The 14,980-nt window shown below is 40.9% G+C and overlaps 1 protein-coding gene across 1 annotated transcript in view; it reads left to right on the top strand.

Moving 5' to 3' along the window:
- Positions 1-14,980, top strand: part of ndufaf2 (NADH:ubiquinone oxidoreductase complex assembly factor 2) — a 127,545-nt gene that overhangs the window by 91,710 nt on the left and 20,855 nt on the right. Inside the window, exon 3 of the mRNA XM_078218695.1 lies at positions 5,978-6,018. Within this exon, the coding sequence (XP_078074821.1) occupies positions 5,978-6,018 (41 nt within the window). The remainder of the gene's footprint in view (positions 1-5,977; positions 6,019-14,980) is intronic.

Raw genomic sequence — 14,980 nt, 5'->3', positions numbered from 1 at the left:
ACTGGCAGGTGAAACTAGAACTAGGGGGCAGAGCCTCAAAATAAGGGGAAGCAGATTTAGGACTGAGTTGAGGAGGAACTTCTTCACACGAAGGGTTGTGAATCTGTAGAATTCCCTGCCCAGTGAAGCAGTTGAGGCTACCTCATTGAATGTTTTTAAGGCAAGGATAGATAAATTTTTGAACAGTAAAGGAATTAAGGGTTATGGTGAGTGGGCGGGTAAGTGGAGCTGAGTCCATGAAAAGATCAGCCATGATCTTATTGAATGGCGGAGCAGGCTCGAGGGGTCAGATAGCCTACTCCTGCTCCTAGTTCTTATGAGTCACAAATGGTGCTGAATGCTGTGCAATCATTAATGAACATCCCTACTTCTGACATTATGATAGAGGGAAGGTCATTGATTAAGTAGCTGAAGATGGTTGGGCCGAGGACACTACCCTGAGGACACCTGCAGTGACATCCTGGGGCTGAGATGATTGCTTTCCATCAACCACAACCATCTTCCTTTGTGCTAGCTCTGACTCCAGCCAGTGTGGAGATTTTCCCCAGATTCCCATTGACTTCAGTTTTCTTCGGGTTCCTTAATGTCACACTTTATCAAATGCTGTCTTTTTGTCAAGGGCTGTCGCTGTAACCTCACCTTGATGCAGCTCTGTTGTGCATCTTTGGCTCAAGACTGTAATAAGATCAGGAGCTGAGTGAACCTGGTATAACTAAACTGAGTATTACTGAGCAGGTTATTGCTTTTTAAGTGCTGCTTTATTGCACAGTTGATGACACTTTTCGTCACTTGCTGATAATTGCGAGTAGAAAGATAGGGCGGTAATTGACCAGATTGGATTTGTTTTGCTTTTTGTGGACGAAATTCTCCCGTCCCGCCCTCCACGGGAATTGTAGTGTGTGGAATGGCATACCTTGTAAAGGTGCGTTGGCCTCGGGCGCGATTCTCCGGTTTTGAGGCGAGCTAGGCCTGAGAATCCTGTCCGAATATTCCTGGGCAATTTTTCAGTGTTAGGTAGATGTCAGTGTTGTACTTGTACTGGAACAACTTGGCTAGGAGTGGGGCTGGTTCTGGAGCGCAAGTCTTTAGTACTACTGCCAGGATATTGTCAAGGCCCGTGGCCTTTGCTGTATCCAGTGCCTTCAGCCATTTGACTATATCACTTGAACTGAATCAAATTGGGTCAGGACCAGTATCTGTGATTCTGGGACCTTGGAAAGAGGCTGACATGGATTATCCATTTGGCAGTTCTGTCTGAATATGTTTGTAGATGCTTCAGCCTTTTCTTTGGCACAAGATGCTGGGCTCCCTCATCGTAGTGGATGGGGATGTTTGTGGAGCTTCCTTCCCCAATTGTTTGTTAAAATGTCTGCTACCATTTGCAGCTGGATGTGGCTGGAATGCAAAGTTTTGATCTGATCTGTTGGTTATGTGATTGTTTAGCTGAATGGCAAACTACTTTTTCTGGAGCAGGAAATATGAGTGAGAGGCGAAAGATTGGACTTGCGCCTGACTTCTCACCTCTCTCGATATTGCCGGCCCCCATTCTGCCAGCGAAATCCTTAATTTCATAACTGTTAATCTTCTTTATAAGCCTCAAATTTGGAACTTCTCAAATGCCTTTTAAAAATCCAAATAGATTATTTCTTTCTCTGTGCTGTGCTTGGCAAGCAATTTAGTTTCATTCTGAAGAATTCCAGTATAATTAAATATAAGGCTCATGATGCTGGCTATATTTTATGGTCTATGCTGTCTTTGATGGCATCTTATAAAATGTTCTGGAATTTTCCCCGACACTGATGTCAGACTAATTGACCTTATAAATTAAAATCGTGGAATGATTACAGTACAGTAAGAGACCATTTGACCTATTGGCCCATGCCAGCTAGGAACATGGGAACAGATGTGGGCCATTCAGCCTCTCAAGCCTGCTCTGCCATTTAACTAGATAATGGTTGATCTTCTATTTCAATGCCATCATATCCCTTCTGGGGGATAGAGAATTCCAAAGATTTGCGATCTTTTGAAGTAATTCCTTCCCATCTCAGTTCTAAATGGCCAGTCCATTCTTCTGAGACGGTGTCCCCTGGTTGTAGACCTCATCAATCAGGGGAATCATCCTTCCTGCATCTACTGTGTCCTGGAAAATCTTTGTACACTTCAATGCGATCACCTCTCATTCTTCGAAACTCTGGAGAATAAAGATCCAGTCTCCTCAATCTTTCCTCACAGGACAATCCTACCATCCCCAGAATTCGGCAGGTAAATCTTTGTTGCACTCCCTCTTTGACCAGTATATCCTTCCTTAGAAAAGGAGGCCAAAATGATGCACATTACTCCAGGTGTAGTCGCACCACGGTTCTATACAACTGCCGTGAGACTTCCTTATTTCTGCACTCAAATCCCCTTGCAATTGCAAATTCTCTTTGCTTTCTTAATTGCTTGTTGTAACTGTGTAAACTTTCAGTAACTTATGAACCAGGTCACTTTGGACATCAACATTTCCCGATCTCTCCTCATTTAATAAATACTCTGTACTTCTGTTTTTCATGCCAAGAAGATAACTTAACATTATATTCCGTCTGCCATGTTCTTGCCCACTCACTTAGTCTGTCTAAATCTCCTTGAAGCCTTGTATCCTCCTCAAAACTCACATCCCCACCTAGTTTTGTGTCATCAGCAAACTTGAAAATATTTTGTCCCCACATCCAAATCATTAATTATAGATTGTGAATAGCTGGGGCCTAAGCATTGATCCTTGGGGTACCCAACTAGTCACAGCCTGCCAACCTAAGAATGATCTGTTTATGTTTGCTCTCTGTTTTCTGTCCATTAATCAATCCTCAATTTATGTTGGTGTATTATCCCCAATCCCAGGAATTCAAATTGTATTTACTCACTTCTTATGTGGGACCTTATCAAAAGCCTTCTGAAAATCCTAATTTATCTATTCTGCCAGTACCATCCTCCGTAAACTCCAACAGGTTTGTCAAACATGATTTTCCTTTCATAAATCTAGGTTGATTCCATTCAATCTCACCATTATTTTCTAAATACCCAGTTATCATGGATTATAGCATTTTCCCTACTACTGATGCCAGGCTATCTGCAAGAGCAATCCAGTTCTAGCCCTCGTCCTTTCCCCGTGGCCATGCAAATTATTTATTCAGGTGCTTATTTAATTCGCTCTTGAACACCACTGTTGAATCTGCCCCTCCACATTCTTTTAGGCAGGGCATTCCAGATCTTAAACACATGCTGCATTAAATAAGTTATTGTTCATATCAACTTTGATCCTTTTGCAAATCACTTTAACCATGTATCCTCTGGTTCTCAACCATACTGACAATGGGAGCAGATTTTCTTTAGCTGCTCTGTCTAGATCACTTTAAGTTCACACCTTAATTTTAAAAATGTTACATTTGCTATCATTTGGTGCATGGCGTTTGATTCAAGATCCCTGGAGGCATTTTAAGCATCACTTTTAGCCCTGTCACCTGCTAAATAAGAAGATTTGGAGTTCAAGACTCAACTGGAACAGAATCTAGATGACTGTTCAGTGGTGCGCCAGTGCCTCGTAGCTCGATCTGCCGCATTTTGAATGAGCAGAGAAAACTTTATTTTAATATTTCAATCATAAAAGATTTCAATGCACTGTTCTGTCCTTGCCAGCGTTGTTCCACAAATTAAAAAAAACCCAAATCAGATTAACTCACCTCCTGACTCCCGAAAACCTGTTCAGCATCAACAAAGCATAAGTTGGGAGTGTAATGGAATACTCTCCATTTGCCTGGATGAGTGCAGCTCCAACAACACTCAAGAAGCTTTACGCATTCAGGACAAAGCAGCCACTTGACTGTGCCTTCCAAACAAAGAAGGGCAAGGGTAGCAGATGCATGGGAACACTACCCCTAAGTAGATCAGATAATTCTGAGTACTTTAAGGTTTCATTCTCAATCAGCAATCTTTCGTGTTATAAGCCTGTTTGACTGGGGTGACTTTGCTTCTGAGCTTCACCTCCCTTCACACAATGTCCACACATAAGTACTTCCTGTCAGGAGTTATTGGATCATAATTAATAATGGGAATTCAGGCTGCTTTTTGGTTTTGTCTCATCGCTAAAAGTTACTATGCATGGAGATGTGCGAATGAGGTTACATATATAAATATATGCATTTATACAGCTCCTTTCATGACTTCAAGACACCTCAGAGAATTTTACAGCCAATTAAGAACTTTTTTTGAAGTGCAGTTGTTGCGAGAAGTTAGCAACAACAAAGCAAGAATTTTTATTATTTTCAACGTTGTATTCATCTGCATAGAGCATCTTATTTGCCTGTTCAGCTGGACATTAATAATGCCATGGCATAGTTTGAAGAAAAACAGCACATTCTCCTAGTGTGCTGAGTACTATTCCTCCTTCAACTGATAATACCAAATAAAACAAGTTAACTTGTAATTCATCTTACTGTTGTATACAGGACAATGCTGGTGCAGAATGGCCAACACTTTTGCATCCAAAACAGTCATTGCATTAAAAAAGGGGATTTCACTGTGTGAAGCACTTTGACAATGTTAGAAAGTGCTATCTAAATCCATGTACTGTAACACTACTGCATCTTTAAGAAATGTATTTTTTTAAAATCATGTTCTCTACAGTTTGTCAGCAGTTCTTTTTATTGTGGCACCGCCTGCCTGCTTAGATGCCTTTTATTGCTGCTTAAATGGTTTAAATGGAGTTTTGTTTATTTTTACACGAGGTCTAATGCGCTTTCTGGGAGTTTACGACCTTTTGAATTGTTAGGGGGAAGAATGATTGACAGGTCAGATGACAGGAGTTCTTTTCCTTTCAGTTTGATTCTGAGTCAGAGGCTGTCCTGGTTTGTAAGCTGCAGGCAATTTTTGTCTCTCTCTCCCTGATATTGTAAATTCTGCTGGCTAGCTGGAAGCAGGTCTTCTTGCCTTCCTGGAGTGCAAATTCTGTTGTTGGTGATTTGCTAGCTAGTAACTGGAGGCAAGTATTGCCTCTGTCTCTTGCAGTGGTTTGCTGGCTAAAAGCTAGAGGCCAGTAATGGCATTATCTCTGCCCCAAGGTCTGCTGGATGTTATAAGGCTGGGAAGTCAGAGTTTCAATTCTCCAATCAAAGGACTGAGTTCCAGCATCACGTGAGCATTCTTATTTTCTGTGCTAAACCTGTGGCAGGTGTATGTTTATAAGGAGGTTTGTTGTATTGGAACAGTATTTAGCTGTTAAGGTTTATGCAATATTATGGGGGGCTTTGTTTGTAATTTGTAAAAGTTGTTGCTAATTTTCTTTCTATATGTTAACTGTATTCTTAAATAAACTTTGTTTGATAAAACCTCCCTTGTGGGTCATTTGAATCTAATCTGAAGTTAAACATCTTATGCTTACTCTAGCCAGATTCATATTTCAAAACTTATGGTCCAGGCTGACTTCATAAAATACCTTGAGTTTCTGACCTGGATAATAACAGTACTATTATGGTTACCCCTGATAATTAATTGCTTCCATTTTTAACCAGTCTTATGTTGAAATACAGTTTAATATTTTATAACAAGCTTTTCAATACAGATAGGAATTAACTAAGTATTTTGTGAAACATTTGATCTGTGCCCCCTCACCACTGACAAAAACTTAAATGGTCTGCTATGGTATGCACTTTAGGCTTGTACTTTGTTACGTTAGAGTAATAGCTCCACTACAACACAAAATTGTTGTAAAAGAACATGAACATTAGACAAGACTTTTTTGAACTCAGAATACCAGGAATCTGAGAAAAGAATCTCAATGGCAGACATGTGCAACATTTCAATTAGCACTTGAAAGAGAAAAGTTAATGTTTTGAATGGATGCAGAATTTTGACATTACCATTTATTTATTTTCTAAATACATTGGGAAAATTTTGCGAGACACTTTATTTTTAGTAAATTTTGATTTTCTTGTGTTCTTAACAGCTTGGATACGAGGGCGCAGAAAGGACCCACCCACCATGGAAGTAAGTTTCAAGGACTTTTTTACTTTTTCCTTTAAAATGGTTACCAAACTGCATGTTAAATGCCGTTTGCTCCAAATGCAAAAAAAAAAAAGTACAATAAATTAACTTCAAATTCATAACATGATCATTACTCCTTGTCTAAAAAAGGGAGTTTGCTGCATGTGGGACACTGCCTCTGGCTCAGAAATTATGACACATATTTTCATCAAACAAAAATGCAGCCTTCACTGTAAAAATTATGATCATGATTCCAAAAGCATTGCTGGATTATATGTTAGTGTTTAATAAGGACTCTATTGCAAATAAACTGTTAGTAGCGTAATTCCTGGTGTACTTTGATTTCAGTGCCTTATTTGTACTTAGGAAAAAGTGCATGGATTGCTCTAACACGGGAAATAAGGCAATCACTCCCTCATGCATACGTTTTCCAGTGGGAAGAGTAGAGAATTATATCATTATTATTCTGCAGCAGTTGGCAGTCAGCAGTTAGCCAAGATGTAACAGATCAGCAGAGGCTCAAAAGGTTGGCGGAATTAAAATTGCGCCCAGGCAGCTGGGTCAGAATTGAAATTTGACGGGTGGTGAATTGAACAAAGCCTCAAAGACCTGGACACAAATCTGAAAGTGATGGGTCACTGAAATTGTGACTGAAGCCATAAAATTAATTTAGTTCAAAATACATTTACTAATGTGAAGCATTTGCATGTTGTGCTTGAGGTCATATAATATGCTTGCAGCCTAATAGCAATTTATAATAATTTTACCTCTTGCTGGGAATGAATCTTTACTTCAAAAAGCTACACAGTAGTCTGTACAATAGCCACCTATGCATTTTAATGCCAGCTTTATAATGGTTGGCTTATAAAATTAATGGTTAACTCTTTTTTAAAAAATTATTCATTCTCTGGGTGTACATTTATTGCCTATCCTTAATTACCCTGAGAAGATGGCGCTGGACCTTCACGAGCTACTGCAATCCATGTGGTGAAGGTTCTCCCACAATTTAGTGAGCTGGAATTTCCAACATTTAGACTGAGCAATGAAGGAAAAGCAATAGGTGTCCATGTCAGGATTGTGTGTGACTTGGCGGGAAGGTTGAAAGTAATAGTTGTTCCCATGCACCTGCTGCCTTTGCCCTTCTGAGTGGTGAAGGTGAGGGTTTGGGAGGTGTTGTTAAACAAGGCTTGGCAAGATGCTGCACTAAATCCAGTCGACACTATTCTGTCTTTGTAGTATAAACCTCGAGAATGAGCACGGTGGATCTCCAAATTGCTAAAGGCACTGTGAGGGTTCATTTTGACCAGCCAGGAACTGTTTGGTATAGTTGGTCTACATTGAAAATATGTAAGTAGTCTCACAACACCAGGTTAAAGTCCAACAGGTTTATTTAGTAGCACGAGTTTTTGGAGCGCCACTCCATCAGGTGAGTGAAGAAGCGGTGCTCCGAAAGCTCGTGCTACCAAATAAACCTGTTGGACTTTAACCTGGTGTGAGACTACTTACTGTGCCTACCTCAGTCCAACGCTGGCAACTCCACATCTTGAAAATATGTGTTTCAGGATGCCATTTGGAGTGTTTTTCTTTATTTTCTCAATATATTTAGTCTTTACAGATTGCTAAATTACCAGGCATCCACCTATGAAGCACTGGAAAATCAGCAATGCTGATAAACTGATAAAAATAACATCAAGCTGTGAAAAATTACTGTAGCTACCATCTGCACAAAAGTTTTTTCTTGTTTCTTTTACATTTATTTAAGGTCTAGCTTCATTTCATTTGAGATCAATAGATGCAACATTGTATTGTATTGTGCAAAGTCAACTTATTCTCAGAACTAATCCTTAATTGATGTGAAAACACATGAAGAATCAAATGCAAATTATAAATAAAAACAAAAAATGCTGGAAAATCTCAGCAGGTTTGGCAGCATCAGTGGCGAGGGAAACTGAGTTAACATTTCGAGTCTGCATGACTCTTCAAAGAAAATTATATTCTAGCACTAAATAAAACAAGGATGGGCACACCACATTGACATAAAGACCAACCCATAGATTAAATACACAAATCAGCCCAAAGATTTACTCCAGAATCTCCCTCTGTAAAGTGAACATGGAGTCAAAGGTCTGAATTTTACGTTCCCCCATCAGCAAGGGAATTTGAAGGTGGAGTGATGGGGAAGGGGTGGGGTGAGGTCATTAAATCCAATGGGTGGTCTACCTGTTTCCGACACAATTATATCAGTGGTGGTGTCAGGAAGCCCATCCACCAATGGGCCAATTGAGGCCCTTGAATGGAGAATTAATTTTCACTTGAGGACCTCATCCCTCTGCTGCTGGGATTTAACGGTGGCTCAAGAAGCCCTTGCCAAACTGCCAACCTGGCAGGTTTCCATGTGCCATCCCTCCTTAACTGACCCCCTGGACGCATCCAGAGATCTCTGTAGCGTGGATTTCCTCTCTAGCGGTATTGAGTTGAATCTGGTGTCAAGTCAGAGATGTTCAGGCTCCCAGCAATGCAGATAAAGAGGAGAAACAGCAGATCACAATGAAGAATCCCCACAGGCAGCAAACTCCAAAAGAAAGATTATCCTTCATTCTAATCAAATTCCACAGAGAGCGAAATAAATGATTGGGACATAGTTCCATACTGAAGCTGAAATATCAACAACTTGTTGGTTTGAGTTATAAGGAGAGGCTGGATAGACTGGGACTTTTTTCTCTGGAGCGTAGAAGGCTGAGGGGTGATCTTATAGAGGTCTATAAAATAATGAGGGTCATTGATCAGCTAGATAGTCAATATCTTTTCCCAAAGGTAGGGGAGTCTAAAACTAAAAGGCAAAGGTTTAAGGTGAGAGGGGAGAGATACAGAAGTGTCCAGAGGGGCAATTTTTTCACATAGAGGGTGCTGAGTGTCTGGAACAAGCTGCCAGAGGTAGTAGTAGGGGCGGGTACAATCTTGTCTTTTAAAAAGCATTTAGACAGTTACATGGGTAAGATGGGTACAGAGGGATATGGGCCAAATGCAGACAATTGGGACTAGGTTCGGAGCTTTAAAATAAAAGGGTGACATGGACAAGTTGGGCCAAAGGGCCTGTTTCCATGCTTTAAACCTCTATGACTCTATAACTTATGTTTATGCCACATTTCTGATGTAATAACATGTTCCAAAGTGCTTCACAGGCACATGATAAAATAAACTATGACATTCAGCTACATAAGGAGATAGGTCAAATGACCAAAAGCTGGTCAAAGAGGGAGGCTTTAGGGAATGTCTTAAGGGATGAATATAAGGTATCGAGATGAAGAGTTGGAGGGAGGGAGCTTGATGCCTCAAAAATAAATTATTTACCACACTGCAAAAATTGACATTCTACAAATAGAAAATTAGTTCTTTTAGGTCAGAGTGCTTTTTCAGCATTAAATATGAACATTCTACGCTGTTAGAAGTCAAGATACAACTTATTTAAAAAGGTTTTTCAAAGATTTTGCAGCAAGACTAATAGTATGAAAATGTAAGTTTTCATCAATTCTCTGCTTTCTATGTGATTTCAGTCTGTGGGGACTTCAACTGCATGACCTGTGGGAAGGCAAGCATGGAATCACTGACTACCTCTGGATTTTCATGTTTTATCGTGTATGTGCAGAATCAGATATTGCCATAGTTGTTCATCTAGAATTCAGACCATTCATTCTTTTGGTTACCTTAGAGTTAATGCATCTTTGCCAGTTTGCACATTTTTGTTTAAAAAATTGATGGGTAGAAAACTAGGGGTAAAATTCCATGATTACAGTTTCAAAGTAGTCATTAAGAAAACAAAACTGCCATTTGCCAATAGAGGGAGCTAATTGGTTATTTTGTAGTGATGATCATTACGGCTACAGAATGTGAAATTAGCCTTTGACAAGAGCGGAAAGATGTGATAGTGAATCAGTGCCTGTTTTAAGTCCAACCAAATTTTCTTTCCCATTGCAATAATGGCTCAACATAGGGCAGCACAATGGTTAGTGCTGCTGCCTCACAGCGCCAGGGACCTGGGTTTGATTCTGGCCTTTTTACATGTTCTCCCCATGTCTGCGTGGGTTTCCTCCAGGTGCTCTGGTTTCCTCCCAGACTTCAAAGATGTGCAAGTTAGGTGGATTAGCCATGTTAAATTGTCCCTTAGTGTCCCAAGATGTGTAGGTTAAGGGAATTAGTGGGTTAAATACATGGAGTTACGGGGTTAGGGCCTGGATAAGATACTCTGTCGGACAGTCAGTGTAGACTCGATGGGCCGAATGGCCTCCTTCTGCACTGTAGGCATTCAATGATTCCATGATCACTTGTACCTCTCCAGTTCCTCATTAATTGCTAATGTTATTAAATAACATTTTCATTATTAAACTTATTACTGAGATATTGAATGGTATGTCCAAACAATCTTAAAAAACGTAGTTTAAAATGTTTTCCCTTTTTTTACAGTGTAATAGAACACCAATCTCATTCAGTATGGTGCTGCAATGCCAAGATTTTAAATGCTGCTATTTACTTTTGGACTGCATATATTTCAGAAAATGCTGAAGACTTTTAAGCAGACATTTTAAACAGTTGACAATTCTTTCCAAAGTGTTAAAATATTTTTAGAAATATTTGGATGAAATGAAAGCTACTTTTAGTCAGCTAATCCAGACGCAATTATTTATTATTTCATCATTTATGTTGTGTAATATTCCTTTCCTTGCTCAAGTTCATAAGAGTGCATGAGATTAGAGTAGGAGTAGCCTGTATTGCTCTTTGAACCTGCTCTGCCATTCATTAGGATCGTGGTTGACCTTCTCTTCAACTCCGCTTTCCTGCCCACCCTTGATTTCCTGAGACCATAAATCCATCTATCTCCACCTTAAATATGTTAAACAATGGAGCATCCACAGCCCTCTGGGGTACACAATTCCAGAGATTCACAACCTCTTGAGTGAAAAAAATCTAATCTGAGTTCCAATTGATCAACCCATTATACAAAGGCCCTGCTCCTATGTTGTCTATTCTCCATGATGTGGAGATGCCGGCGTTGGACTGGGGTAAACTCTATTCTCCAGCCAGGGGGCAGCCTCTCAGGCCCAAGCTTTCACAAAGTCAGGCTGACATGTGAGCCCTTTAAAAATGGAAGCAGGATCCAATTCTGGGATTCCCAACCCTATTCCTGTTTCCAGCATTTTGGCTTGGGCAAGATATGGGTGCAAGAAGCCACCTTGCATGCAGCACCCCCACCCATGCAGGCTCCATTGTGATGGTGGGAAGTTCAAATCCTCCCTTGTAATTTTTTTGTGAAGCCTGGGCCCAAGCATTCCATTGGGAATACTAGAGGGAACACTAAACACAAGCAATAGGAGTAGGAGTGGACCATACAGCCTGTTGAGCTTGCTCTGCCACAGTATGATTATGGCTGATCTTGAACTTCAACACATTTTCCTGATCACTCCCCATATCCCTTGATTCCTTGAGAGATCAGAAATCAGTCTATGAAAATATATTCAATGATGGAGCATCCACAACCCCCTCAGGTAGAGAATTCCAAATTCTCACACCCCTTTGAATGAAGTAATTTCTCCTGATCTCAGTTATTTTATTAATTCGTTCATGGGATATAAGTACCACTGGTTGGACCAGCATTTATTGCCCTTGAACTGTTAAACCATTTGAGAGAGCGGTTAAGAGCCAACCACAATACTGAGAGTCTGGAGTCACACGTAGGCCAGGTAGGGATAGCAGATTCCTTTCCCTAAAGGGCATCAGTGAAACAGGTGCGTTTTTACAACATTCAGCAATGGTTTCATGGTCATCATTGGACTTTTAATTCCAGATTTTTATTGAATTCAAATTTCACCATCTACCATGGTGGGAATCAAATCCAGATCCCCAGCGCATTACCCTGGGTCTCTGAATTACTAGTCCAGTTACAGTACCACTACGCTACTGCCTTCAGTCCTAAATGATCATCCCTTATCCTGAGACTGTGTGCCTGTGTTTTAGATTCTCCAACAACAGAAACACTCTCTCAGCATCTACCCTAAAAGGCCGCTTTAGAATTTTGTACTTTTCAATGAGATCACCTCTCATTCTTCTAACCTCTAGCTAATGGATTGGATAGGTAACTGGCTGTCTGATCGAAGACAGAGGATGGTGGTGGATGGAAAATTTTCGGATTGGAGGCAGGTTGCTAGCGGAGTGCTGCAGGGATCAGTGCTTGGTCCTCTGCTCTTTGTGATTTTTATTAATGACTTAGAGGAGGGGGCTGAAGGGTGGATCAGTAAATTTGCTGATGACACCAAGATTGGTGGAGTAGTGGATGAGGTAGAGGGCTGTTGTAGGCTGCAAAGAGACATAGATAGGATGCAAAGCTGGGCTGAAAAATGGCAAATGGAGTTTAACCCTGATAAATGTGAGGTGATTCATTTTGGTAGGACTAATTTAAATGTGGATTACAGGGTCAAAGGTAGGGTTCTGAAGACTGTGGAGGAACAGAGAGATCTTGGGGTCCATATCCACAGATCTCTAAAGATTGCCACTCAAGTGGATAGAGCTGTGAAGAAGGCCTATAGTGTGTTAGCTTTTATTAACAGGGGCTTGGAGTTTAAGAGCCGTGGGGTTATGCTGCAACTGTACAGGACCTTGGTGAGACCACATTTGGAATATTGTGTGCAGTTCTGGTCACCTCACTATAAAAAGGATGTGGAAGCGCTGGAAAGAGTGCAGTGGAGATTTACCAGGATGCTGCCTGGTTTGGAGGGTAGGTCTTATGAGGAAAGGTTGAGGAAGCTAGGGCTGTTCTCTCTGGAGCGGAGGAGGCCGAGGGGAGACTTATTAGAGGTTTATAAAATGATGAAGGGGATAGATAGAGTGAACGTTCAAAGACTATTTCCTCGGGTGGATGGAGCTATTACAAGGGAGCATAACTATAGGGTTCGTGGTGGGAGATATAGGAAGGATATCAGAGGTAGGTTCTTTACGCAGAGAGTGGTTGGGGTGTGGAATGGACTGCCTGCAGTGATAGTGGAGTCAGACACTTTAGGAACATTTAAGCGGTTATTGGATAGGCACATGGAGCACACCAGGATGATAGGGAGTGGGATAGCTTGATCTTGGTTTCAGATAAAGCTCGGCACAACATCGTGGGCCGAAGGGCCTGTTCTGTGCTGTACTGTTCTATGTTCTAATGTAAGCCCAATTTACTCAGCCTGTTATCCTAGGACAACTCCCTCATCCTAGGGACCAATTTAGTTAAACCTCACTGTGTTAGCCTTCAATACAGATATATCCTTCCTTAAATATGGAGACCAAAACTGCACACAGTATTCCAGATGTGATCTAACCAAAGCCCTGTACAGTTGTAGTCAGACCCATTCCCGTACTCCAATTACCTTGCGATAAAGACCAGTGTACCATTTGCCTTCTTTATTGGGAACCCTTGACCTGAGTGGGCAACCAAAAAAAAACAACCACCTGCTCCTGTAATTCTTTGTATTTCAAAGCATTAGCCTGTTAATCAAAATAATATTTGTTCTTTCCATTGTAATCGGCTCTGTTAGAGCTGTGATAGTTTGTTTCAACAGCTGAACCCATTATCAATGCTTGACTGAGTTTCAAAAGCTAAAGAACCACTTATATCAGCAGGTGGTTGTGAATCCAATTTGACAGTTTTATGAGGTTATTAAATAATTATCTTTATTTGTTGCAATTACTGATTAGATGTTTGTTTTTATAATTGAGTGACCACTCAAGGGGATTTATGTTTTATCATTGGGCCTAGAGATTTTTCAGTATGAACTGTACTTGAGTGACAGCTATATTAGATTGTTAGAGTTCCATTTCAAACTCTTTGCAGTGCTATTATATAGCCTCTGAGCTTTGTTCATAGTGGACACTGGGTGAGTAGTGATTTGAGGGACATTTAGAGGGTATGGGTGTGAGATGGTTGGGTGTGAGGGGTGGTAGGGTGACGATGGTGAAGAAGAGGATTTGAATGCCTAGTACTAATCATTGCAACTGGGATGGTGTCCCAGTAAACAGACGGAGGCATTCCAACCTGCTGGCCCCAATGTCAGCCCCCTCCGTTGCTGCCTCAGACCTGCCTCCAGAGGCGATGAGCTCAACTCCATTCTGCCCCTGCCTCCTCTGAATGAAAAGATGGCAATTCAGGACTCTTTAAAAGGTGAAAGGTCTGCCACATTGGGAATTTCCGCCTCCGTCACGGAAATCTGGCCCTCAGTGTCTACCCTGTCAAGTGCCTTGCGCATTTAAATCTTGCATGTTTCAATGAGATCGCGTCTCATTCTTCTAAACTTCAGAGAATATCGACTCAATTTATTCAGTCTTTCCTCATAGGAGAACCTTGTGAACTTCGCTGTGCTGTATCCAAGGGAAATACATCCTTCACTAACATTGTAGATATGAAATGTCCTGCTTGTAGACCTGTATGAAATGGGCAACTGTTCAGTGAGTATGCAAAATCAATTGGGTTACACCATAGGTACAGAGCGGGATGCCACTGATCCTCTGCCAGGCAGTCTCTCATCAGGCCAAGTAATGAGGAACGGAATTTTTACAGAGTCGCAGCGTTCTGCTCACCATAATGAGGCAGCACCTACCATGGAAACATTGATAACATAGTTTGGATTGTTCATTCGCTGATGAGTGAAGATGAGGTGTTTCCCATTAAAAAGTAGCCTTTCCTGGACTTTATCAACTGGGCTTTTTGTTGCACTATGACAATTTATGTTAAGAGGTTGTATACTTTGAGGACTGATAATCAATCTGTGTTTGTTAGTCACACAATTCCTTCTATCATTCTCATTTATATACTTGTACAGGTGCTAGTTTTGTGTGGGAAGAAGTTAATCTCACATTGGCACTATATTCTGTAACTCAGCAGAGAGCCAGTGCCGATTGGTGCAATATTTGAGCATTTCCACCCTATGTTGAGCCTGCA

The sequence above is a fragment of the Mustelus asterias genome, chromosome 1 (genome assembly GCF_964213995.1).
Source record: "Mustelus asterias chromosome 1, sMusAst1.hap1.1, whole genome shotgun sequence".
In the NCBI taxonomy this organism is placed as follows: Eukaryota; Metazoa; Chordata; class Chondrichthyes; order Carcharhiniformes; family Triakidae; genus Mustelus; species Mustelus asterias.
Note: the sequence above shows the minus strand (reverse complement) of the source record. Positions and strands in the feature narration are given on the sequence as shown.